At 52.2% G+C, this 26,462-nt stretch overlaps 1 protein-coding gene across 1 annotated transcript; it reads left to right on the top strand.

The window, feature by feature from the left end:
* Positions 1-14,520: 14,520 nt before the first annotated feature.
* LOC143641839 (uncharacterized) lies at positions 14,521-25,467 on the top strand. The gene is made up of 5 exons (XM_077109733.1): positions 14,521-14,585; positions 21,001-21,266; positions 23,099-23,302; positions 24,652-24,763; positions 24,918-25,467. The coding sequence occupies exons 1-5, from the start codon at positions 14,521-14,523 to the stop codon at positions 25,444-25,446; spliced, it is 1,176 nt and encodes a 391-aa protein (XP_076965848.1). The 3' UTR covers positions 25,447-25,467.
* The last annotated feature ends 995 nt before the right edge of the window (positions 25,468-26,462 follow it).

Raw genomic sequence — 26,462 nt, 5'->3', positions numbered from 1 at the left:
GTGAGGAAGGGGTGACAGGCTGGAAGGGGTCCCCGGAAGCTCCGGGTGTGTGCTGGGAAGTTTCCTCTCCACACACAGAGCACACTGTGTGTCCAAAGGAAACTGCATTCAGAAACTTTGGGAAAGCGCTCTCCTAAACCATTGCTTCCCGGGGTGGCTAGGAGGTGGCTAGGTGGTGACTAGGAAGAGACTGCAAATGGCGGGGACACCTCCCTACTGCAGGCTTGCATGACTTTCAGGTGGGCCAGAGGGTGGCTGGCACAAGGGTGGGAGAAGATCTAGAGGCAGAGGGGAGATGCCAGAGTCTGCCTGGCACTCTGCTAGGGGTGGAAGAATGAATTGGAGTCCTGGAGGAGCTTGCAGCCCCTGGGGCAGGGACTGAAGTCACCTATAAGCGCAGAGGAAGTTGTTGCCCTGGAACCTCACTACCTGGAGACCTCCATTCCAACCCTAGGTGGTGACTGGGACTTAGCTGTGGCCTTATCAGGACCTAACTCTTGCAAGAATTTATAGGTCAGAAAACCAAGACTCGACAGGCTGGGTACCATGGCACCAAGGCAAACAGTGCGTCCTCACTCCCACAGTGTGCGGGTCCAGTGGCTCCTACTCGGCCTTGGGGCATGGATACCATGTGTCCTGAAGGCCCAGGACACACGCTTTTCTTAATTCTTCTGCAAAAAGCGTGAGTGGGGTGGCTTCCATGGGAAGGAGCTTTACCCCCTGCAAGCCCCCTCCATCTGGCCTTCACACTGCTGGAGCTGGGGGTCAAGGGCGAGACCTCACACCTGCAGGGCAATACAATGAACCTGAGTCCTGTCCACAGAACACAGCAGGTCCCCTGAGCGGGCTGTGGGGATCTCATGGACGCTTCTCCCAGGACCCAGAGCCCGGGGCCCACTGTTCCCTCAAAGGCTCCCAGAAAAGGCGGCCCGACGGGTCCCCGGTCCCGCGCAGAAACACAGACAGCCTGCCTTCCAGCGAGGCTCTCTCCCGCAAATGGGCGGGCCCTGGCAGTAATTTGGCTCTGAAAATTGGTGCCACAGAAACAGCTGAGAGCTGGCAAGGCCGGCGCCCCCGCGGTCAGCGGCTGTCAGTCGGCATTAAGAAATGCAAAGCCGAGCCACCGCGCAGCCGCGTCGCCCCTCGGCCCCGCACGTAATTGGTGTCAACTGTTTGATTGCGATAATTGCTACTGTCTCGGGAGGTGGCATCCAGTCTCCAGTGGGACGGAGCGTGCTGCTCGCCCTCAAGGCCTTTCAGACCCTATGTTCTACCGCAGACGGCTCCGGAGACCTCGGCCTTCGGGCTCAGGGGACTCGCCATTCTTCCTCCCTGTCCCTGAGAGAGAGGAAGGAATGGGAGAGCCAGAAAGGCTGTCCCCTTGCCCCCCCCCAACAGCCATACCTTCTTTTTAAAAAAATATTTATTCTTAAGTTTTAGGTGGACACAATATCTTTATTTTACACTATGTGGTGCTGAGGATCGAACTCAGTGCCTCCTGCATGCTAGGCGAGTGTGCATGCTAGGCAAGTGTGCATGCTAGGCCAGCGCTCTACCACTGAGCCACAACCCCAGCCCCCATACCTTCTTATGGAAGGAGGAGAAACAGGCAGGTTTAGGCCTGCAATGCTTTACCCCAAGTCCCACATTTCCTACCCCATAATAGTCACAGTTGCAATTACCTTCCTGGCCATTATCTCAGCTGATCCTCACCACAGCCTCTGAAGTCAGTTCTATTAAATCCTACTTCACAGGTAAGAAACTGAGATTGGGGGTACATGACTCTGAGGGTACATGCCCCCTGTCAGGTACCTAGTGAGAGGCAGAGCCAGGCATGAGAGTTAGAACTCAGTTCCCCAAAGCCCTACCTTCATTCCAGCCCCAGAGGAGGAGTCCTGGCAGTGACACCCCTGAGAGTGGGGTGCTTGGGCCCAGGGGCATAATGCCACCTGGGGGAGCCATACTATCATTTCTTAAGGGTTTGGGAAAAAGAAAATGGTTGGGCTGAGGATATAGCTCAGTTGGTAGAGTGCTTGCCTTGCATGTACAAGGCCCTGGGTTCAATCCCCAGCACCAAAAAAGAAAAAAAAAAAAAAAAAAAAAGGGTGGGGTGGGGGTAATGGTCATCCAAGCCATCTTAGGAGAACTGGGTTCCCAGAACAGTATGTCTTGAATTTGAGCTGGACAAGCCTTTATTGTAGGGGCTGTCCTGTGCATTAGAGGATAGCAGCATCCTGACCTCCACTCACTAGATGCTACTATCACATGCTCACACCTCTTCCCCAAGAGGGAAAGCCAAAATTGTGCCTAGAAATTGCCAAACATCGTAGGAAAGGAGGGAGACAAACCACATGCAGTTGAGAACTGCTGGTCCCAGGCCAGGGAATAGTGGCCCAGGCCTATAATTTCATCTACTCAGGAGGCTGAGGCAGGAGGATCATAAGTTGGAGGCCAACCTCAGCAACTTAGCAAGACTCTGTCACAAGAAAAGAAAAGAAAAGAAAAGAAAAGAAAAGAACAGGACTAGGGATGTAGCTCAGTGGTAGAGTGCCCCTGAGTTCAATTCCCAGTCGGAGGGGGGAGGGACAGCTCTGCCCCTGTAGGAGCAAGATGCCCTGAATCTGACAAATGAATGCAGCACAACTCATTCAAAGAAAAATGTCCACATCACTTGCCACATATAAGAAAAATACTAGATACAGAAACAAGTAAGTCAAAGTCACTGCCTTCAAGAGAAAATAAGGTTTAAAGACAAGATATTATTTTTATTTCATTTTATTTATGTATTTATTTATTTATTTACTTATTTTTGAGGCGAGGTCTCACTATGTTGCCCAGGTTGGTTTCATACTTCTAACCTCAAGGAGTACTCCTGCCTTAGCCAGGACTACAGATGTGTGCCACTGCCCCCAGGTTAAGACACAGTTTGGGTTACCATGTCAGAGGCAGTGCAGAATTTTTTTAAGGGGGGGCAGAGCAGAGCTCCTACAGCAAGTTGAGTGGTCTAGGAGGGCTTCCCGGAGGAGGCGGTGCTTAAGCCAAAGGATGAATAATAGATGTTCTTTACACATAAAGAATGACAGTGATTAAAATGCATTGCTATTTACCTGTGCTTTCTTAACTTACCTGGAACAGGAAGGGTTGGGAGCTTAAACTTCTAGAATATGGAAGTGCAAAAGATGCAAAATCCAAATGGAGAACGAGAGTCGTATCACCATATACCAGCAATCTTGTGTCAGCGATAATATACTTGTCCTTAGAAAAACAAATCACAACACATGTGCTGTGTTCACAGTCATTACTGCAGTTATGGTTGAGTTTCCAGAACAGGTAGGCAAGCTTCTCCACAGCACATCTCCGTTGCTTCTCCTGTAGCGAAGGTCACACACTCCATGATGGTCCATCTACAGAGCTCTCCCGGATACAGACAGGAACAGGGGGATGCACCAGAGCGACTCAGCTGTGCTCTGTTTTGAGAGTAAGTCTGTAACAATCTTTGAATCGTGAGAGCTGGCTTCAGTTAGCACTTGTGTCAACTTTTCTGTAGCTCTACACATCCCTGCCTTCAAACAGCAGATTCAAGAACAAACAACGACGCCCGATGATGGCAAAGATAAAGTTTCAGACCCAAGCTACGTGGATGCTGTCATGCTGTACGCAAATCATTCTCTAAAACTTGCACATTCATTCATGTGCTTCCTGCCCATGGCCAAATTAATCCAATTTTTCTAGTATCAATCAATAACTTTTGTCTTTTTTTTGTACTTTAGCGTTTATTTTTTTATTTACTGCTATGATTATGCAGAGTTGTACAAAAGAACATTTTCACTGTTTGGCTTTTTTTTCTGGTTATTTAGTTGTCTATTTTCTTATATGAGGGGCTCTTAGAAGTGATTCCCTTGAGATGTCTAATACATGCGTACCCCACTGGTCTAGGGGGAATGTCAGATCCAGAATGCCCCGGAGGCCACCCCTTCCCAGCCTCTGTGACTGCCCACACGACTGGCAGCTTGCCTCACCCCGGGGCCAGCAGATAGCCCATCCCTCAGCATGGACTGTGCTCCCTCCCAGCTGTCCCTCCCAGCAGCCCCACCCAGCCAGCCCCCACTCTTCCCTTCCTGTCTTTTCAGCCCAGTTTCTGGGGTGACTGGGTAGGGAAGATCTCAGAGAAGTGTGACCTCAGGATTGTCACACTTGAACAAAGGCCCCTCCCCGCAGGATCCAAGAAGGCTGTTCAGATTTTCAACATATTGGGGAAATGGAGGCCCAATCACCCAGCTAGTCCATTGGTCAGGGTGGAACTGGAATTTAGAGCCAGGCATGGTGACACAGGCCTGTGATCACAGCCACTCAAGAGGCCGAGGCAGGAGGATTGCAAGTTTGAGACCAGCCTGGGCAACTTAGCAAGACCCTGGCATGCACAAGCCCTGGGTTCAAACCCCAGTAATATACACACATACACAGCGGGAACTCAGTATTCCCAGGCTCCAGGCCTAGGTCATTTGACAATAGTCAACCCTAAACTAACAAGGACAGGTCAATGGTAGAACTTCTGTCCTTGGATGCAGGCCTCCTGGGTGACCTTTCTGGCTAGGACTGTCCTAGGGCCCTGCTCCAAACTCCTTAGACTAGGGCCTGCTTATGGTGCTCCTCTCAGAACAGAAGAAGGGGCTGATGGCATTTGTTTATGTTTTATTTGTTCTTTTTAGATATACATGACTGTAGGGAGTATTTTGACATATAGATATCGGGTATAACTTATTCTAATTAGGATCCCATTCTTATGGTTGTTCGAGATGTGAAGTTACACTGGTCATGTGTTCAAACATGAACATAGGAAACTGACGTCCAATTCATTCTACTGTCTTTCCTGTTCCCAACCTCCTCCTTACCCTTCGTTACCCCTTGTCTAATCCAATGAATTTCTCTTCCGTTGTGTATATATACTACATTTTCTTTCTTTTTTTTTTTTTTTAATATTTATTTTTTTAGTTATCGGCGGACACAACATCTTTGTTTTGTATGTGGTGCTGAGGATCGAACCCGGGCCGCACGCATGCCAGACGAGTGCGCTACCGCTTGAGCCACATCCCCAGCCCTATACTACATTTTCTTTATCCATTCATCTGTTGAAGGGCACCTAGGTTGGTTCCATAGCTTAGCTATTGTGAATTAAGCTGCTATAAACATTGATGTGGCTGTGTCCCTGTAGTATGTTGATTTAAAATCCTTTGTATATGACCAAGGAGAGGGTCAAATGGTGGTTCCATGCCAAGTTTTCTGAGGAATCTCCATACTGCTTTCCAGAGTGGTTGCACCAATTTGCAGCCCCACCAGCAGTGTATGAGTGAACCTTTTCTCCCACATCCTCACCAACATTTATTGTTACTCGTATTCTTGATAATTGTGATGGCGTTTTTTTAAAATGCCATTAACTCATCAAACACAAATGGGCCCTACTATGTGCCTGGCCTCGGTGCTAGACCCTGAGGACACAGAAATAAGTCAAGGTCACTGTCTTCAAGGAAACAAAGCCTCAAGACAGCCGTTGTATGGAAGACAGCACAGAGTGTTAAAGGAGCTGGAGCAGAGCTCCTGCCGCAGGCTGGGCAGTCTAGGAGGGCTTCCCAGAGTAGGTGGTGCTTGAGCTAGAAGGATGACTGATAAGTGGCTAAGATAAGAGGGGGGGCAGTGATAAGAGGGGGCGCAGTGCGGGTATGTTCAGAAGAGAATCCTACTCAAGGTGGCAGCTTCCCCTTGGGACCTGTGGGGACCCCACCATGTCAGGCAACTTCTGCCCTCCCCATCCGAATCCAGCTCAGGACTCACCTCCAGGCAGCCCACCTGGGTTTTTCTGATGCTCCTGGACTCCTTGTGCTGCCACCCACAGGACTGGACTCCTAGGCACTGCAGCCTCCTGTTTCTCCCATGGCCCTCAGTGCGGGGTGGGGCCCTGAGCTCAGGTGACCTTCCCTCTTTCTCTCCCTCCTCTCCCTCCTCCTTTGTTCTTCCTCCCGCTTGGCCTTGTCATCCTGTCTCTCTCCTGTTCCCCAGTGTATCCTGGGAGCAGAGTCTGATACGTGATGGAATTCTCTAGAACAGGCTTCAGGTGTCCTGCGGCCCCGAGGGATCAGCCTTTCCCTGGGGAGCCGGGGTTGGTATCCAGCCAGGCCGTGGCCTACCACTGAGCAGGGGTGTGCAGCTGAGGGACAGAGACAGTGTGGCCCGAGTGGCGAGGCTGCCCTTCCATCCTGGGGGGGGGGGGGGGGGGCGGGGGAGGCAGATCCCGGGACCCTGGAAGGGAAGGACCTTGCGCTCGGTGGCGTCGCCAGCTCCACTCCTAGGAAGCCCCTCCCCCAGCCGCCTCCCAGTTCGGCTGCTGCCGAGGCGGCTGCTCCCATTTCCACCAGCAGCGGATCCATTAATAGCATCAATTTTATTTGCACCAGTCCCTGCGCCCTCCCCGCTCCCCAGGGGCGCCCGATCCAGAATGCCGGGCCCTGCTTCCTTTTCTCCTGGAACACGCTGACTCCCTCCCTCGGCGCCAGGGGAGTTGGCAGGATAATAACCTGCGAGAGGAAAACTCTCTGCTCCCTGCCTTCTAATCTCCAGCCCTCACCAAATTAGAAAAGGCATCAGAAGCCCATCGGGCGGGCGGACCGCCGGCGGGAAGGCACGCCATTAACCCCGCGGCCTCCTGCGGGCCGGGCAGCCAGGGAGGAAGTTGCAGGGACCCCCATCCTCTCCAGCCCCCTGCCTCTATGCAGAAACGCAACCACCGCCACCTCTATGTCCCTCCCATCCATTGGCACGGACTCTCCTTCCCTAGTGTCCTCCTCTGCCTCTTCCCTCATCCCCGACTCCCATCCTTATCGACCTTCCCAAGCCCCTGTCAGTTGCATGGATTCCTAGAGTAACCAGGGGACCCTTGGCCTCCAAACCAAGTCCTGAGGCCCAGGCAAGGGACGGTTGCCATTCCGTTCCTCCTTGAGGACGGAGCTCCGCTGGTTCTTCATTTGTCCACTCAGCAAAGATGGACTGAGCTTCTGCCCACTTCAGGCTCTGTTCTAGGCTCTGGGGACGCAGTGGACAGAACAAAGCCCCACGCTGGCAGGTCCCACAAGCTACCTCTTCCAGGAGGTTGCATCTGGATCCCTGAGGCTGGGCCAGGCATCCACCACGGAAGCACAAGGAAGGGTGGTCCACACCAGCTGAGCATACACTGACATCAAGGTCCCAACTTGCTCAACTCTGCACCCTGAGCTCCCCGTTCAGGGCAGGATGGGATTAGATATTCAACCTGTCTCCACTGAACAGTGACAGCTGACACTGTACAGCCCTCGCTGCGCGTCCTGCACGAGTGCTAAGACATACTGTCCTCATTCCTATTTTAGAGGAGGAAACTGAGTCCCAGAGAGGTTAAGTGACTCGTCCAAGTTTTCCAACCAGCAAGTGATTCAACCCCAGGCCGTCTGGTTCAGAGACCAAGCTCTAAATGACTCACCACTAGGAGGAAAGGAGCGTTGCCAATAATGAGGATGTTGGGCTTCTCTGTCACCTGTCCCCATGCCCTAAGGGCGGGAGGTTCCTCCTTCCACCTGATGTCAACCTCAGTAACCAGAACACCACCTTGTGCTGTCTTTTCTACCTCTAAGGAGATGCAGTGTGCAGATAGCAGCACCTGACCCCTGTAAGGTCATCTCACCAAGCCCAGGACGCACCTCAACTCCTAGAGAAAGCACCCAGGAAATGTTGGTAGGTGGATGATTCTCTTGGGTGATGTAGGCCAAGCCAGGACAGAGCTCAGCCCTGGTCCTTCTACAGCTCACTTTGTGACCTGGGGCAAGCCAACCCCCTCTCTGAGCCTCAGCCTTTTTGTGTAGTTCCAGGAGTTGGACAAGATGGTCTTTAGGTTACTGTCCTCTGTGGAATTCTAGCTTTGATTTCAAATTACAAAAGAAAATACTCAGAGCATCAGGCCGATGGTCCTTCCCAGCCGAGCTAAGGCTTGTCTGCCGAGACAGGTAATAAGGTGAAGAGTGTCCACACAAGGGCCCAGAGAAGACACCACACCTTCAGGAAGGGACTAGAAAACCTCCAGAAAGTATCTTTCCATGGAATCCGGGAGAGGGGAGCAGGGAATGAGAATAGCCCTGAGCCCTACTCTGTGCCTGGCCCCTCAGCACGGGTTCTCAACACTCAGCTTCCCCCAAAGTAAGTGTTCCCACATCCACTTTATTTTTATTTTTGGAAGTCCCAGGGATTGAACCCAGGAGTACTTCACCAGTGAGCCACATCCCCCCATTCTTTTTGTTTTTATTTTAACAGAGTATCACTAAGTTACTGAGGTTGGCCTCCAACTTGTGATCCTCTTGCCTCAGCCTCCCAGGTCACTAACAGTATGCCATTGCCCCAGGCCTGGCAGACCTACTTTGCAAGTGAAGACACTGAGACTTCTCCCCAAGGTCACAGAACATGTGACTATCTGGGGGAGGAGGGCAGGCATGTCTGACTCCTGGCTCTGCCCAGGTCATCAAGCCACCTGTCCCAGCTGCCCTGAGTGCAGGAGCCTGGACCTGTGTCCTCTCTCTAGAACACCCAGGTGCACATGAGGAGGTAGAGAGGGTATGGACAAGGACATTGTGCTCAGGTTATTTCTCTGCCTGGATGTATCGCACACTATCAAGAGCCGCATCAGAGTGTGTGTGTGTGTGTGTGTGTGAGAGAGAGAGAGAGAGAGAGAGAGAGAGAGAGAGAATATGCAAGCAAGATGGGGGCAGGATGAGATTGGGAGACCAGAAGGAAAAAGAAGGAGTAGTCGGAAGGGCAGAGGGAGGCTGTTAATATGCAGCCTAAGAACGGGACAATAATAACAATAATAATAACAAGGGCAACACAAACCTTGGGCTTTTTTTTTTTTCCCCAAGCTGAATGCGAGCTGGATCAGGGCTGAGGGGATTAATCTCTTAAAAAATAAGTGCCGCGTGAGGAGACAGGCAGTGATTAAGGCTTTAACTGATCAGTCTGCATCTGACAGTGAACCAGCTATTATCTTAACGGAATCAAACGAACATTCAAAGCCGTGCTCAGCCCCAAACATGAAAGGAGATGTCATCTGCTGGCAGCTGGCAAGCCGCAGGGGGAGCCCAGGGGAGAGCAATGGAGGGAGAGGAGAGGGGAGAGAGGAGAGTGGTGGTGAGGGAGAGGGGAAGAAGAAGAAAAGAGAGAGGAGGCACCCGGAGAGGTTCACAGAGGCTCTGCTGCCCCACTTACACACACACACACACACACACACACACACACACACACACACGGCACCCCCAGATCGCAGGTCTTAAGGCAGGTGACAAATCGTGGTACTCCTCAGCTCTGAAGCCTTCAGTGGCTCCCCACTTCCCAGAGGATGAAGACAGGACACGGAAGGCCCAGGCTAGGGGATGGGGCCTGGAGGCTCCTGCCCCCTGCGGAGCCCAGACCCGCCCGATGTCTGCTCCTTTCTTTTCTCTTTTACTCTGGGTTCAGTAAATACTTTTTAAATAAAGGAAAAGGAAGAAGAGCAAAGAAACAAGTTGAAAGGGGAGAGAGGGTGCTTTTTCTAGGCTTTGAAACTCATTTCCCACTTAATTATCCCCAGAACCCAGCAACAAATGTCTCCATTCTTGGTCAGATTGTCAGAGGGTTAGGGTGGACCTGCAGGCCCCATGGTTTGTAGGAGGCAGAGTCGGGATTTGAATCCAGGCCTCTCCAACTGCAATCTTCCTGCTCTTCTCACCAGAGACAGGAACCAGGAAGAGCCGGGGCAACCAGAAGAGAGTCCTGCGGGGGCTGTCACTCTCCTGCCTGTGGCTCCTTGTGGAATGGACAGCTCTCCCTTCTCACCCCCCTCTTCCAAAGCGGGCCACAGGGGGACTCTGGAATCTGCTTGCCCCAGGCCCCTAGACTCTGGGCCGGGCACAGTAAATGTCAAAGGAGGGAATGAAGGAAGGGTGTGGTCCAGGGCAGGTCCCTCAGGGGCTGAGGGACAGAGCTACCTGGTCTAGGGCCCAGCCAGCCCCACTCCTAGGGGGGACCTAGGAGTAGCCTAGGGTGACCACAGGGTGACCTGGGGCAGGAAGGGCAATCCTCACTGTCAGAGGGGACTCCAGGCAGGCCTGAGGCTATCTAAGAGAGAAATAGTGGGTTGGGGATGTGGCTCAAGCCGTAGCGCGCTCGCCTGGCATGCGTGCAGCGCGGGTTCGATCCTCAGTACCATGTACAAACAAAGATGTTGTGTCCGCCGAAATCTAAAAAATAAATATTAAAAAAAATAAATAAATAAGAGAGAAATAGTGAAAAAGGAGAGGGGGGGGAGAGAGAGAGAGAGAGAGAGAGAGAGAGAGAGAGAGAGAGAGAAGGGACTTCCCTGAAAAAGTAGACACATGGACTCCCATAGGCCCCATGGCGGACAGTTCATCTGCTAATGAGGAACTGACCCTCAAGCCGTGTCCCTTCTCTTACTGAAGCTCTCACTCACTTGACCAGACAGCTGTTTCTCAAAGAAAATAGACATATGGTCCCCCCTTTCCTCTTTGTCACACTCGTGGGTTCCTTCTCCCTCATGCACACACACGCACACACACACAGACACTGTCACAAACACAATCTCACACACACTGTTTCTCACACACACATTCTCTCTCTCTCTCTCTGACACACACACACACACACACACACACACACAGAGCCAGCGCTGGGCCCTTGCTCACAGTCGGCCACTCTGGGCCACAGCCAAGTCCCCAGCATTGTTCTTTTGGGTCCGGGAACACCAGGTGGGATCCCATCACCCCTGGGGGGGCACAGCCCTGTGCTTCCTGTTGCCTGCCCCTCCCCAGACTAAGCCTTCAAGTGTGGCCCGGCAGGGAAGAGGCCAGGGCAGAAGCTGCTGCCAGCCATGGTAGGGCAAATGGGCAGGAGACCGGGGTCCCCCTAGAGCCTGAGGAAACCCTCTCTCCCTTCCCTTCCCTCTGCCTCCACCCTGGTTCAGGACATGCCCATTTCATACCTCCGTCACCTTCTCCCTGTCTTTACTCCACCAGCACCGGCCTTTCCAAAACACAGCCCAGATGGCCTCCCACCCTGAGGCCATCCATAGTGCCCTTTTGCCTGCAAGGCTCAAGTCCAAACTGCTTGAGTGGGTCTCAAGGGCTCCCAGGGCCTGCGCTGCCCCTGCCCCTCTGCCTTAGGTCACGTGGCGCTGCCCCACCCCCAGGGACATCTCCCCCTGTGCAAAGTCATTCTCACTCTGTGTCTGAGCACAACACATGTGTGTTTGTGCTTTACACCTGCAGTCACTGGTCCCATCCATCTGGAGGCCTCTGTCCCTCCTCTCCACCCAACCCAAGCCCCCTCTCTTTAGAGATTATGAGGCTAACTGAACTCTATTGAGTAATTAGCACATACACGTTCATCATATTCTGGTCCCTCTATAGGCAAGAAGTCATTTACTCTTCACTGAAGACTGATGAGATACATTGTATGGAAAGGAAACTGAGCCTGGTGGTCACTGGTCATGCACGCCAGTAATCCCAGCAGCTTGGGAGGCTGAGGCAGGAGGATAATGAGTTCAAAGCCAGACTCAGCAAAAGCAAGGCACTAAGCAACTCGGTGAGATCCTTCTCTAAATAAAATACAAAATAGGGCTGGGGATGTGGCTCAGTGGTCGAGTGCCCTTGAGTTCATTCCCTGGTACCAAACCAAACAAAACAAAACTGGGGCAAAATGAGGCTAAACAACTTGCAAAAGCTACATAGGTCTATCCAGACAGTGACAGAACTAAGATTTGAAAGCAGCTTGACTCCAGAATCTATACTCTAACCATTTTACTACCCTGCCCCTCAAAGATGCTTCTCTCTCTTCAAAGCCCTTGCTAGACTCCCCAGCCCCCACCTCCAATCTCTGTCCTTCAGCTTCTTCAAGTCTGTGTTATCTGAACCTCTCATGGGCTCCTTAATTACGCAATGCCTTGAATCAGTACTTTGATCTCTGCGTGTGTTAATTTTATCTCATGAACTAGATTATTTATTGTCAGGAGTATAAACTGTTTGCCATCAGTCACCCCCATCACCACTACCCGTTACCTAGCACAATGCTAGACAGATGGGTTAAAAATAAAATCACAACAGCTAACTTGGGAGTGCTAACTATGGGGTGGCCCTGGTCTTACTACTTACCATGATTGATGTCTTTATTCCTCACAGATGAGAACACAGATGGAATATTGGAATACTCCAATGTCACACAGGCTGTAGTGGATTAAAGATGGCTACAAGCCAGTGGCACATGCCTGTAATCCCAGCAGCTCAGGAGGCTGAAGCAGGAGGATCACAAATTCAAGGACAGTCTGGGCAACTTAGTAAGGCACTATGCAACTTAATGAGATTCTGTCTCAAAATTTAAAAAAAAAAAAAAATTAAAGGACTGGAGATGTAGCTCAGTGGTAGAGGGACCCTGAGCTCAATTTCCAGCACTGCTGTGAGAGAGAGAGAGAGAGAGAGATGACAATTTTTCATTCCCCCATTGAGATGTGGAGTTCATTTCCTTTCCCTTTGAATCTTTAACCAATGGAATGCATGGATGGGAACATGTGCACTGCTGAGGCTAAGCCTTAGGAAGACCTGGAAGCTTCCACCTGTGTGCCTCTGGGGACCCTCTGAGCTGCCCTGGAAGAAGTCTGGCTAGCCAGTGGGAAAGATAACCTTGGGGGAGAGGTGGCCGTGGGTGCCTGCAGAGCAAGAGACCCACCTACTCCAGCTTCTTGGTCAGTCCTGCTGATGACCACATCCCTGGCCCCTACCTGGCTGTAACTGCCATAGAGACCAGCAGAAGAACCACCCAGCTGAGCTCAGCCACATGTGTGGGGAGATACCTGGGGGTTCAAGAGATGGTGAGTGTTTTATTGAACAGTAGTACAAAACTAAAACCAGTAGGACCTGTTATTATTCCCTGTTTCCAAGGAGGGAATAGATGGAAGGTCATAATGGCTGCATGATGACTTACCCAAGGTCACGCAGCTCTGTATGTAGGGTGCAGGATCCTCTACCACTTGGAGCATGGGGGGGGGATGGTGAACTGTTGCCACAGGACACCCTCAATGACCAAAATCAAGAGGTCCTTGTGGGCAGGGTATCCAGAAACAACCCCTGATGAGCATCGCAGCCCACTTCGCTCTGGAATTTCCATTTCCTGCCATGCACACGGCAGGAAGAGGATCAAAGCTGCTTCCCAGCTCTACACTGGGAGGACAGGGAAGGGGTCATAGTGGACAGGGAGGGACAAAAAGCATGAGTCAGATCTCCCACAGATCTCATTTCTCCTATAGATGCCCACAGGAGCTTTTCTTTGAAAACCACGGGACCCAATCATCTCAAAGGCCCCTGCTCGCCCGGGCATTCTAGGATTCCACGAACAAGTGATGGAATAAACGGATAGGTGGGATCACACTGCTTGGTTCCTGTCTCGGCAGCAGTGATGTGGAGTGGACAGGAGGGAAGGAGTCCTCGGGGCACAGCAACCTGGGATGCAGTTCCCGAACCTCACAGCGGAAGAGTGGGGGGGTGGGGTGCAAAAGAAAACCACAGGGACCAGAACGATTGGAGAGGGTGGCCTGGGTGGAGGGTGGCTGGGGCAGCAGCCTGGGTGCAGCACTCACCCAAGTAGCCAGTGTGGCCTCAAGGGTGAAGCTCCAAGCCTGGAACATCAGGTCTGGTTTCAATGCCAGCTCTGCCCTCGGCGAGGTCTGGACAGATGGCACTATGTTTAAACTCTGTATATGAGTCTCTGTATTTTTATCTATAAAATAGAACTGATTAGTACCTCTGTCATACAGTTGGCCTGGGGCAAATGAGATAAATCAAGGAAAAATACATCCCCGTGGTTTGCATTTAGTGAGCGCTGGCTGAATGGTAGCTCTGGGGACCACTGTGGAAGACTGGAGTGACGTGGCTTAGCCAAAGCTCCAGGAATGTGGCTAACCCAGGATGTCCCCAAACATTTCTTCCCTGTGCCCCCATGTGACACATGGCATATGCACTTGGGGAAGGCAGGTGGGAGGGGTAGAGCAGAGTTTGGGGAGATGGGGCTTGGGGTGTCATGCAAGGAGATAGTAGGGATCTAGCAGGTGCCCAGCTCCTGCCGGGCCTCCCAGGACCTGGGACCTGAGCCTTAGTCTGCAGAGGAGAAAGGGCAAGGGCTGGGTAAGTAGAACCCTCAGGGGAGGGTTAATGAGTTCATTCAGTCCCTTGAAAAGTCTGGAGATGAACCTGACAGGGTCAAGTGCCATTCTACACCAGATACACCAGGAGAGAGTCAGTGCTCAGATGGTGAGGTCCCCCAGGGCAAGGCAGATACAATCCAGGAAGGGCTCGACAGCTCATGGAAAGTGAGGCCAGGCCCACCGGTGACACAAGACAGAGCTCTCAGGTAGAGACAGCATTCTGAAGTGGCCACAGCCCGGTGATTGGCTGCCACCAACTAGTTGTGACCATGGGCAAGCTGCTGGACCTGCCCTCGCTGAGTGCTGTGGCGAAGGTCATGGTTCCCAATCTCAGGTGCTTGCAATCTAGCTGAAGAGACAGACATTCAGAAAAGGTTTGCTGACACTGCAGGTGGCTGATGACACACCCCCTTGTAACAGGAGGTCAGAGCCCTGAGCTGGAGCTAAGGAGAATATCAATGCGGGTTCTCAGCATCTGGGTTTGGAGAGATTAGGGGGCAGGTAATCAGAGGAAAGAGAGTCTGGAGACAGGGATCCAGATGGCCTGTCCCCATTCTCCCACAGTAGGAAGCAGGGTCGTGGAGTGGGAGTTAGAGTTGGGGGATCCTTGGGCATCAGGCAACTTGAATGGAAACAGAGAAATCTGAAGCTCCGGCTACCTCTATTCCTTCCAGGGTGAGGCAGGGGCAAGGGGCACAGAGGTGAGTCAGGAGGACACTGGGCCTCACAGGTGCCTCTGCAGAGACTGTGTCCACTCTGATAGCCCCTACCAGCTGCCCCAGCGTCCCTGAGTCCCCAGGGTCAGGCCATTACAGGCGAGATTTATCACGGGCAGGTGTGCTCCAAGACGGTATATTATCCAGGATTATGAACTGTAACAGGATAATCTCTCTAATGTAATTCAAGCTCTCGACATGGCTTATGGCTCCTTAATGTACCTCAGACTGAAGAATTACAGGAACATTCTCCCTCCAGCTCCCCATGTCCCCTCCCTCCCTTCCCTGTCAACCCCTAAATGATTTAGGCAATTGCCTGGAGCCAGATCTTGGCATTTAGTCATAATTCAGTGCAGTTCAGTAAACATGACGGGCCAGGAACCTTCCCTGCCTGCCTCTCTCCCACAAAAGCCTCTCTCCAGCTCACCCGCGTCAAACCACAAGGGACAGGCTGGATGCAGGACAATCCATGACCCTCAGGACCCTGGGACTCATCCCAAGATACCCTCTTGGCACCAAGGCCTGGGCAACCAGGTTAGGCCTTGGGGGTCCCCCATCCTGTATGATATCCCCCTGACTTTTATTGCCCTCTAGACTAAGAAAACAACCCCAGAACCATAGAAAAATGGCAGAGCCAAAGGGACTTCAGGATTCTGAGATCTAAGTCTGTGAATCGACCTTATTAGCTTATGCAACTCCCGTGGACAGTTCTTTCATAATAGTTGATAATGTTTATTGAGCACTTACTAGGCACCAGGCATTTTTTTAAAATACTCAGTGTCATTCATTCATGTTATGCTTCCAACAATTTTAAGTAAGTGCTATTATTCCCATTTTACTGATAAGAAACAGAGGCTCAGAGAGGTGAAGTCGAGGCCACAGATCTATGAAATTGTCACCTGGCACATGAACCCAGGAATCTGACTCCGGAGCCTGCATTGCCACCCTCTGCTCTATATGGTGCAGTCTTGGTGTCTAAAGGTCAGCACTGGAATCCAGATCCTGGTGTCCTCCAGTCCCAGTCAGGATTTCCTCCATCTACTGAGCACCTGCTGATGCATCAAGGCAACTGGAGAGCAGGATCTTCTTCTTCCTAGACAGCGTGGGTATATTTTCACGGTGGCCCTTGCATAGGGTCATCAGAATCCAGGCTTCCCATCAGCCAACACTGAGAAGGTGAGGAGCCCTTTCCTCTGGCCACCCAGCACTGCACTCACTCCTCTTCTGCTGCTGCAATCTCTGTGCCCAGGCCTCGCCTTCCCCATGACCTTAAACAGGAGCCAGGGGCTCCTCCGACTACCAGAATCCAAAGAAGGCAAGAGAAATCTCCCCCATGGTAGGAGGCCACCTCCGGTGGGGAAAAGTCCTTCTAAAATCAGCTCAATAAAAATAAGGCAGTCATTGGTCTTTCCCCAAGGCTCTTCCTGACCTTGGGCAAGTCACTTGGTGACTTGAACTTTGATGATTCATTGTTTTCATCTCTAAAATGGGCTAATAGCAGCAAGACCTAAATTAGAAAATGAAGTTTTGGGGTTTTTTTGTTTTTTTAAGTAGTCCCTACTTGCAACTATAGTAGTCCCTCCCACACACCCCTCCAGTTGAGCGGGTCATTTTGGATCTCAGCAGGATTTATTTGAGTTCCTACTTCTCCCCTATATCCATACCTAGTAAGAACAGAAAGCCCAGGTAAATTGTCTATCTCTGATTTCTGACTCTGACACAGATTAGATCCAAAGTTATACCGGTCACCCGGGATGCAGAGACTCTGACATTTGGGAATCTGCCCTGGGAGAGAAGGCTGTGCATTCAGAGGCCCTCAGGGGATACTGGGATCCACATTATTCATTCCTTGACTTGTGTCAATACATATGACACCTGGTGCCACAGAGCGAGCTCCAGCGGAGGAGTGTGTACACAACCTGGTTCTGATCCTGCTCTACCTCCCTTTCTCTAAACTCTGTTTCCTCGTCTATAAAACAGGGTAACGTAGGAGGCCCCAGGTCCCTCCAGTCTGACATTCTGTTTGAGGACTGACTTCTTTCTCAGATTTGCCCTGCTTCTTTCTCAAGGTTCCGAAACTCCCTCTTCGGGCCTCTTCCTTCTCCCTTTCTGTGGTCAAGGACCAGGGCTTTTCTTGCCCAGGACTCGCTGAGACCTGTTATTTCTGGAAGTGCCACCAGGGGGAGCCTTCTTTTGGCTGTGTGGGGTCAGGGAGGAAGACAGCTCAAGTGAAGGCTGGGGAGTCTTCCAGTCCCAAGGGGTCCCACCAAGACCCAGACTGAAATAGGAGATTGGAGGACCTTGGGGGGATCTTTGGGAGACAGATAAGCTACAAAGGGCACACTCTCAGCTCTTGAAGGACTGAGACCTTGCCTTATGTGTTAATTCTTGTCTCGTCTCGTGCGTGGTGGGGTTATCCCATTTGATATTCAGGCTTATTCATGAGTCATATAGGGCAGGTGGGATTACCTGTCACTTATAGTTGGGAGAACTGAGGTGCATCCAACCTAGGACAGATGTGCTGATGGCCCAAGTCTCTTAACTGCTGGCCCCGGTCTTGCTCTGTGCATCCTGGCCTCTCCCAGTGTCTTGGCCCAGGCTGGTGCATCAGAGACCTTCACAGACACTTCACCAATGAATGAGCCCTGTGGACAAGGCTGCAGCCTCCCTGGGGTAAGCTTCTCTGCTCTGTGCTGCTCCGCAGGTGCACAAAGCTTAGCCCCATAGTCTAGCCTTCCCTCATCTCTTACCATAGACTCACTCTCAAGGCAGAGGGAGACGTTCACTGGGTCCTATTTCCCTGTACAGATAAGGAAAGTAAGGCCCAGGCAGGGCAAGTGATGAGCCAATTCCTTCAACAGAAGTGAGTGCCTCGTTGTGGGAAGTCCTGCTCTAGGGCTGAGACTGTTTTTTGGAGGGGGATGGGATACTGGGAATTGAACTCAGGGGCACTTGACCACTGAGCCACATCCCAGCCCTATTTTATATTTTATTTAGAGACAGGGTCTCACTGATTTGCTTAGCACCTCACTTTTGCTGAGGCTAGCTTTGAACTCCCAATTCTCCTGCCTCAGCCTCCTGAACCACTAGGATAACAGGCATGGGCCACCACCCCCAGCTAGAACTGAGACTCATTTCAAAGCCTCAGTCTTTATAGAATCTGCAATCTAGGAGAAAGAGATAGGCAAGATATGCAGCATGCCAGACAGCAAAAAATGCTACTGAGAGGCTGGGACTGGTGGTGCACACCTCTTATCCCAGTGACTTGCGAGGCTGAGGCAGGAGGATCACAAGTTAGAGACCAGTCTCAGCAATTTAATGAGGCCCTACTTAGATCTTGTCTTCAAATTTTAAAAGAAATGTAAAAAGACCTAGGGATATAGTTTCATGCTCAAGCATCTCTGGGTTCAGTCCCCAGTATCCAAAAAGCTACTGGGCCGGGCAGGGGCCTCACATCTGTAATTCCAAAGACTCAGAAGGCTGAGTTGAGAGGATCAGATCATAAGTTTGAAGCCAGCTTCAGCAACTTAGTAAGACTCTGTCTTGGAAGAAAAAAATTAAAAGACCAGGGGATGTAACTCAGTGGTAAGGTGCCATTTGTTCAATTCCCAGTAACCCTTTCCCCAAATACTACTGGGAAAAAGAAAGCAGGGCAAAGGAAATGGACCACCTGTGTGGGTAACAGGTGGGGTGTTGGTCAGACAAAACTTCAAAGCAGGATGGGCAGCACATTAGGGTGCTGGGGAAGGATTATTTCAAGCAGAGGGGACAGCAGTTCAAAGGCCCTGAGGCAGCAGTGTGTGGATCTGTCTGTGGAACAGTGAGGGGGCACTATGGCTAGAGCAGAATGTGGGTGGCGGGGTAGGAGGGAAGGACAGGGAGGTGATGAGATCAGTAGGGTCTGGTAAGGAACTGTTCCTGAGTGAGATGTACAGTCACTGGAGGATTCTAAACACATAAGAGGGACAAGATCTGACTTTAGTTTTAAAATGAAAACTCTGGGCGCTCTGTTCAGGGTGTTCTAAGAAAAAAGAGATGCGGAAGGGACCAAGTTAAGTGTTGCAATGTCTCAGCAAGAAAAGATGGTGGCTTGGAACAGTGAGCTCAGTGGAGTGGAGTGAAGAAAAGCAACTTCTACACATATTTGGAAGGCAAAATAAGGTTTGCTAAGCATTCAGATGAGTTATGGCAGGAAAAAAAAAAAAGTTGAGAATAACCCCAAGATTTTCTTCTGGAACAACTGGGAAGACAAGTTACCCTTTCCTGAAATGAAGGAGGCTGACGGGGATGGGGGGTTTGGGGACTGGACAAGGGTTTGAAATTTTGAAGTCATGCAAGCTGAATTTGAGATGCCTACTATGTGTTCAGGTGGAAAGAGGAAACTGGACTTAAAAGAAGGCAGGTCAGCAGAAATTAATGGTCGAGCTAAGAGAGCAAAACCGAAGCCTCCTGTCTTCCCACTCCCAATAGAGCCCTTTCCATAGTAGGGAGAGCACTCTTCAAGAAGAGTGTTGGAGAAGTTATTACCTGCGCTCAAAACCTAGGGCGCAAGAAGAGGAAATACGGTAACCCCCCGCGCATCGACCCGGGCTTGCCCAGCCTCAGGGCTAGAGGAGGTCGGAGCAGAGGGGCTGCGCCCGCCCGGAGGAGGCTGGCTGTCTCGGGGAATTTGGGCGAGGCCCGAGGGGGCCAAAACCTCCGTAGTCATCCTGGGCGGAGCGAGAGCTGCTTGAGATTCGGGGCGGATCTCCACCGAGGTCTGGGTTTTTTCTCTCGGCAGCGGTCTTGACTCGTTTCCTGGAGCCACCGTCAGATATTTATTTAACCTCGCAGTTCAGCCTCCTGGGGGCCAGCCGAGAGGGATGGAGGCAGGGTGGAGAAGGCTGGTGGAGAAGGGGGGAGGGGAGAGAATCCTTTTCCTCCCCGTGATAGGCCCCGCTTGCCTAATAGCGTGTAGTCCCTCCCGGGGGACCCAGACATTCGGGGGTCAGCCAGCCCCTTGGATCCCAAGTGTCCGCGTGAGGAGCCAGGAACCACGGAAGCCCACCCCGTCGATTTAAGAACGAAGAAACTGAAGCGAGGAGTAATTTGCCCAGGACAACAGCGAGTCCTAGGTGGTGCCAAACTCCGGGTCTCAGGAGCCCCCCATTCCTTGTCTGCCAAATGAGCATTGGGGGCCGCGTGGTGCCAAGGCAGTGGGGTGACTTCAGATCTGCGCAAGCCAGCCTTGCGATGGGGCTCAACACTTCACCTCTCTGTTCCTCAGTTTCCTAGTCTGTACAAAAGTCTCACCCTGCCTCCTTGTCTGGTTGCTGGACCAAAGAAAAGAAAAGTAACAGCTGCCAGTTGACAAACCCCAGTGAGCCTGGCACTGTCCCCAGTGCTGCTGCGCACCGGGCCTACCGGTGTCCTCCGAGGTTTGTAAACCTCCGCGGCGTCCCCAGCCTGGGAGGCCGGGGCGGTTAGAGTGAGAGGTGGAAGGTGGAAGCCAGAATCCCAGGACAGAAAGGAACCCCCCACCACACGGCGGTGGTGCCCGCCCCCGGGCCCAGGGTCAGTGAGGGGGCCACTGGAGGAGGGGTGGCAGGGGGGAGCGGAAGTCCCTGCTAGGAGGCCCCACTTCCCCTCCCCCCGGCCGGCCCCGGGGCAGGTGAAGAGGGGACCGGGCTCCGCTCCAGGTGGTGGGGCAGCGACGGGGGTGGGGAAAGGCCCGGCAACAATGGCACTTTTCTTTGGGACTGTTTGGTTCGAGCGGGTGGGCGGAGGGGGAGGAGGCGGCGGGGCGCGGGGAGGGGGCTGGTCAGCGGCATCTGGCTGCACACCTGCTCCTGCTTAACCCTGTGCGTGCTGGGGCGGGGCGCGCGGCGACCGCGACTCTCCAACTACTCAAGAGGAGTCCGGGGCCGCGGGACAGCCAGCCCCGGAGTCCCCTGGCCGGGCCTGGCGGCCTCGGGGTACCGAGGAGTGGGGATCCTTGGCGGGAGCGTGCTCCGGTACCCCTGGCTGTGCCTCTCACCCTGCCCTGGCCCCTAGGAGGTGGCGCGGGCTTTCCGATCCGCCTCCAGTACTTCAGCTCCGTCCAGGCAGAAGAGGGAAGCCAGGGGTGGCTCGGGGCCTCGGAGCGGACTCCCCGCCGCCCTCGGGCCGTTCCGGGAAGCCGGCCTTCCGGAGGCGGCGCGGCGGCCACGTCCATGCCAAGGGCGCGGGGCCCGGGCCAGGCTCAGCGGGCGGCCGCCAGGCGGGGGAGCTAGCGCCGGGCGCGCCTCTCGCGCTAAACGCTTCCAGGCGCCTCGCTGCAGGTGAGCCCCGCGCGCAGCGCACCCCGCCCCGGGCCGCGCCGACGCCCCCTGCCGGTGGGGCGCCCGGACGGCTCAGCCCCGCGCTGCACCTGCGAGCTCTGGGACCCCCGCCCGCCGGCCGGCGCTGTCCTCCACCCTCACCCAAGGGCAGGCGCGCTGGCCCGTCGCACAATCGCAGCTTGTTTGTGGGCGGAGGAGCCGCGCCGGGTGCGGCGGCCCTGCGCCAGCCCACTGATCCCATAAAATATTATTTGTGTTTAAAAATTCCAGTAATTGGCTATGCAGCCGCTTTTTCCGAGCCCCGTGCCAAACGCAGTAAAAATCGCAGTCCGGCTGGGGTTATTTTCATCATGCAAATTCCCATTTCTGTAAACAGGGTTAAAACGCCTGGAAGGGGCCGGCCTGGGACTAGAGAAAAAAGCAGAGGGATGTGTTCTCAGACTCTGAAGGTGGTCAGAAGGGTCTCTATTACTGTGATTTTTTGCTTGGATAATTGGGGAGAGTTATTCAGATAATTCCCCAGTCGCTTTCACTTGAAGACCAGTGCCTGAATCCCATTTCCTTAACTTTCTCCTTCTCTTGACCCATTTGAACAACTTACATCATTAAATCATGGAATTCTAACTTTTATCTCCTCTTTTTGTTACGAGAGAAAACTGAAACCAGAGAAGGGAGACACTTGCCTAAGGTCATACAGCAAGTTTGCGTTAAAAGTCAGGGCAACACATAGACTGCCTGACTGCCCAGCTGACAGACCTCTGAAGGGCTTGGAAGAAGAGGAGGCTAGAGCAGGTGGCCAGCGCAGGTAGTGGAGAAGCCAAGGCCTGACTCTGGTGCTGATTGTGGGCATAACAACTGGGGGAAGACTCCTCCCTCTCCAAACATCCCCACTTCCTGTCCCTGGCTTGGAAAGGGGGAGGAGGGAGTCCCTGCCAGGCCCTTGGAAACCCTGAGTAATGGACAGGGGAGCCTCTGCCCTGCTCCACCCAGTGATGGCTGCTGTCTGCGGCAAGGAGCCTCTGAGAGGGGGAACCACATACGTGGGAGAGAGGGAGGGATTTTTTTTTTTTTTTTTTTTTTAAGCAGAGACAGAAGAGGAGCCCAGATTCTGAAGCTGGAAGGAGAGTTGGGGCTCAGAAAAGAGTAAATAATGCTAAATTATTTGTCATACTGTATGTTCCCTAATTTATTATGGTTTTACATTGTTTTGAGTGCCTACTATGTGCCAGGCACTCCTGTTGCAATCTGTCTCATTTAATATCTCTTGAAGCCGAGGAGGTGGATACTGATGTTATGCCCACTTTCCAGATGGAGATACTGAGGTTTCAGGAGATGAAGTCATTTGATCAGAGTAGCCAATAAGGAAAGCCCTTTCTCTGGGGATTTCTGTGAATACGAGATCTGTTGACTCAACAACCCCAAGTGTTCTATCAACCAGGCATCCTCCTGCCTCACCCCACTTCTCCCTGTTAGTCATTGGGGCATGTTATTTTTTTCCCCTGGATATTCCCCCACCCAGCTTCTTCAAACCCTAGAACCTTCCATTCCAGAGGCTGAGGGATACCTGGATAGACCCTCAGTGATGCTGTGTTTAGACCACTACTCAGAGTAGTAAAGAAAAATGGGGTGTGGAGTTTAATGCAAAAAAACCACCACCACTACAACAAACTCCTTTTCCAAAAGTATTTATATACTTTGTAATGCCTCCTCCAAGGGCATCCAAAACCATAAACACACTCCCCCAAACAGGGGCGCAGGTTGTGGTTACATAAAAGAAAGGTATTTCTAGGAGTTCAGGGTTATTTTACAGCTGAGCTGCCCGTCACTTCCAGTATGTGGACACAGGCCGGAAGCTCCCTATCCAGCAGTGATGGCAAACGGATTCCAACTCCCCCCTGGGCTTCCTTGCTCAGAAATCAATTCTAACCCAGAACTCCAGATACACTGCCATACACACAGAGGGCCTCAGTGCAGTCCCGTGGAGTTCAGGTGGTGCGGAAGTGTTTTGTGGATCTCTGAATGGAAATGCTCTCAAGGTAGAGAACATCGGGGAAGGAAGAAGGACCCTCAGCTGGGCCAGGTGGGGGGGAGCTTCTGGGATGGGGAGAAATATACTTCAGGGTGGAGTCCTTGTTGAGAAGGTGAAAAAGAAGATAAAAAAGAGTGTCTGGAGGACTCTATCATGGGAAGTGTGAAAGCAAGCCGGTACCAGGAATCCCAAAGGCCTGGCCAGCATCCTGAGAGATCCCACCCCTGCTTAGGGCTCCTCTCAGCCCTCTCCCTCTGGGTCTCCTATCTTCAGCCTTACTTTGGCTCAAGGGGAGTCTCCACCTCCCAGCACTGCATAGAGAGTCACCTCCAGGGCCTGGACTTGAGTTCTGGGATCCTAACACCCTCCTGCCCAGAGCCGTCATGAGAATTAAGAAGTGGGTAACAGCCTAACCCCTCAGAGGAGGAGAGGGTTCCCCCCGATGAGCTCAGGGCTCTGATCGTGAGAGCCTCTGGGTCATAGAGGAGAGTTCACCCAGGCCAGGTTATGTGAAAACACAATGGCTCCTTGGTGTGTGTGACCTACGTGGATGATGTCACAATGGTTTTAAGGTGTGGCTGGTATCTTTCAGCTCAGTTATTTTTGGACCTTGAAGGACCAAGAGGCGAAACCTCTTTCCTCCCAATCCCCTCCCCTTGTCCACTCCAGAAAGGGTAGGATAGAATGGTGGGGGTGGGGCCTGTGACCTTTCTTCCACTCAGCAATGAATGTGGACCTCCTCTCAAGGAGGGACATGATCAGAGATGACCATAGTCCCAACCTGTAAGGAAACACCAGTGAGAAAGATGTATAGAAGCCAGGTGTGGGTGGCACACACCTGTAATCCCAGTGACTCAGGGGGCTGAGGCAGTAGGATCACAAGTTCAAGGCTAACCTGGGCAAGTTAGTGAGACCCTGTCTCAAAAGATAAAACGGCTGGGGATGTAGCTCAGAGGTAGAGCATCCCTGGGTTCAATCAGTTACCACCAATAAGAACAATGGTACAGAAAGCATACCTTACATACCAGGTACAAACTATGTGGTCGCCGCCATCAGAGAGGAGCAAGGGGCTAAGGGGACCTAAGCAAAGAATTTTTCAAGGTGAAGAATGGTCCAGGCTTTGAGTGGGCTTTGCATAACTGGTAGAATTTGTATCAGGCAGAGAGGAGAGTGGCAGAGAGGGGGTGGTGGGAACAGCATTGAAGCAGGCTGGAATAGAAAGATATCTACAGCAGGAGTCTGGGATGAGGTGGGTAGCTGGGAGATGGGGGCCCTGTCTCCTCTCCAAAAATCTCAGGATCTCTTCTCAATCGCTGTCCTGGTCTGAGGTCCCCCTCTTATCTCACCTTTTTTAAGAGAAAAGAAGTGTGTACTCCAACTTCAAATCTGTGTCCAAGATCTCACCAGAGGAGGACATTTGGCACAAGGAAGAGGAAGAGGAGGAGGAAGAGGAAGAGGAAGAAATGGGGTATGTGGGCCTCTGCCTTGTCTGCTGTCTCTATCACTGGCTCCTGCCCAGTGCCCAGCTCTCCCCTCTGTCCACTTCATGCCCATCTCTGTCTCTGCGGCTCCTGAATCTCCCTCTGCTCCCTGATCCCCAGCTTCCTTCCCCTTTTGCTCAGGATCAAGACACTCCTCTCAGTGCCCAGGCAGGAGTCCGTGTGGGGGCTGGTGGCCTGGCCCAGGGCCTCTCTGGAGCAGACTCCTTGGTGGGAAGACCTGAATTTCTCCCTGCCCCCGCTCCCTGGGCCCTGTGAGTGCAACCTGGGGGCAAAGGTGACCCTCATCCCCCAGCCCTCCCCGGCCTCCAGCTCCACCCTTCAAACCTTGCCCTACTTGTCATCCAAGTTGGAACCCACTTCTCTGGGGGACCAGCCTCAGAAAGAGCCTTCTCCGTCAGCTTCCCACAAGAAGACCCCCAAGATCAGGAGGAGGCATCACCGCAAGGCCAGGCGCCAGGCCTCCCCTAAGAAATCCACTGCCTCACAGGCCCTGCGACAGCTGGCCCCAATGTCAGTGTGGCCTCCGATTCTTATCAAAGCCCCCGCCAAGGGTTCAGCTCTCCAAAGTGGCCATGCGCCCTTTGCCAAAGAGGACTCACACTCCTCAGGTACTGGTGACCACCCCTTGCCCCAGCTTTCTCCCAAATAAATATTTTTGTTAGATCAGCAATGGTCTATGACTTCTTTCTGTTTCCAGATGATAGAGGAAAGACAATTCCTGGCACTTTCACATGCATTCTTATTTCATTTCATCTTCACAATTATCAAAAAAAAAAGGTTGAAAACACGTCTGATTTTGTAGATGAGGAAACTGAAATTCAGAGGAGTAGAGTTACTTTCCAAGGTGGCACAGGAAAGATCTGACCTCACGTCTGAGTCTGAAGCCTGTGTCCCTTCCTCCGAGCTCCAAGATATCATTCTGGAGGCAGGCCCATGATAATACACTGGACCGGGCCAAGGAACTTGCAAGATCTTGCAGTTCCATCAATTGAACCCACCTTAGCAGGTCAGCTTTGCTTTGAAGACTTGGGACCAACTGTCCCCCGTCCTCACACTGAAACTTCATCCCCTCTCCATAGCATGCTCCTCCCCCAACAGTTCCTGCCCAAGACCTGTAACATGCATGAATTCCATTCTCTCCTTCAAAATTCAGTACATATGTGTGCTTTGTGACAAATTGGAAATCTAAACATTCACTGAATATTAAAGACTATTTTAGCAGGGTGTGGTGGCTCACACCTGGAATCCCAGCAGCTCAGGAGGCTGAGGCAGGAGGAGTGTGTGAGTTCAACGCCAGCCTCAGCAATTTAGTGAGGCCCTGAGCAACTCAGTGAGACCCTGTCTCTAAATAAAATATAAAAAAGAGCTGGGGATGTGGCTCCGTGGTTAAGCACCCCTGGCTTCAATCCCTGGTACCAAAATAAATAAAGACAATTACAAAATAATAGACTTTTCTTTAGGATGTTTTAGGTTTACATAAAATTTGAGAGAATAGCACAGAGAGTTCCCATGTACCCCCTGTACCCGGTCTTCCCCATTATTGGCGTCTTTCATTATTAGTATGGCAGCCTTGTTACAATAGAGGAACTAATATGGACACATTATTATTATTAACTAAAGCCCCTGGGAAACTCAGCTTGCCTTAGTTTATACCTAATGCCCTTT

The sequence above is a fragment of the Callospermophilus lateralis genome, chromosome 6, assembly GCF_048772815.1.
Source record: "Callospermophilus lateralis isolate mCalLat2 chromosome 6, mCalLat2.hap1, whole genome shotgun sequence".
Classification (NCBI taxonomy): Eukaryota; Metazoa; Chordata; class Mammalia; order Rodentia; family Sciuridae; genus Callospermophilus; species Callospermophilus lateralis.
Note: the sequence above shows the minus strand (reverse complement) of the source record. Positions and strands in the feature narration are given on the sequence as shown.

Coding starts and splice junctions, on each gene's coding strand:
- LOC143641839 (XM_077109733.1), top strand. CDS start 14,521: ATGGGCAAGCTGCTGGACCTGCCCTCGCTGAGTGCTGTGGCGAAGGTC. Junction 14,586..21,000: donor GTCATGGTTCCCAATCTCAG/GTGCTTGCAATC, acceptor CCTGGCCCCTAG/GAGGTGGCGCGGGCTTTCCG. Junction 23,303..24,651: donor TGAATGGAAATGCTCTCAAG/GTAGAGAACATC, acceptor ACCTTTTTTAAG/AGAAAAGAAGTGTGTACTCC.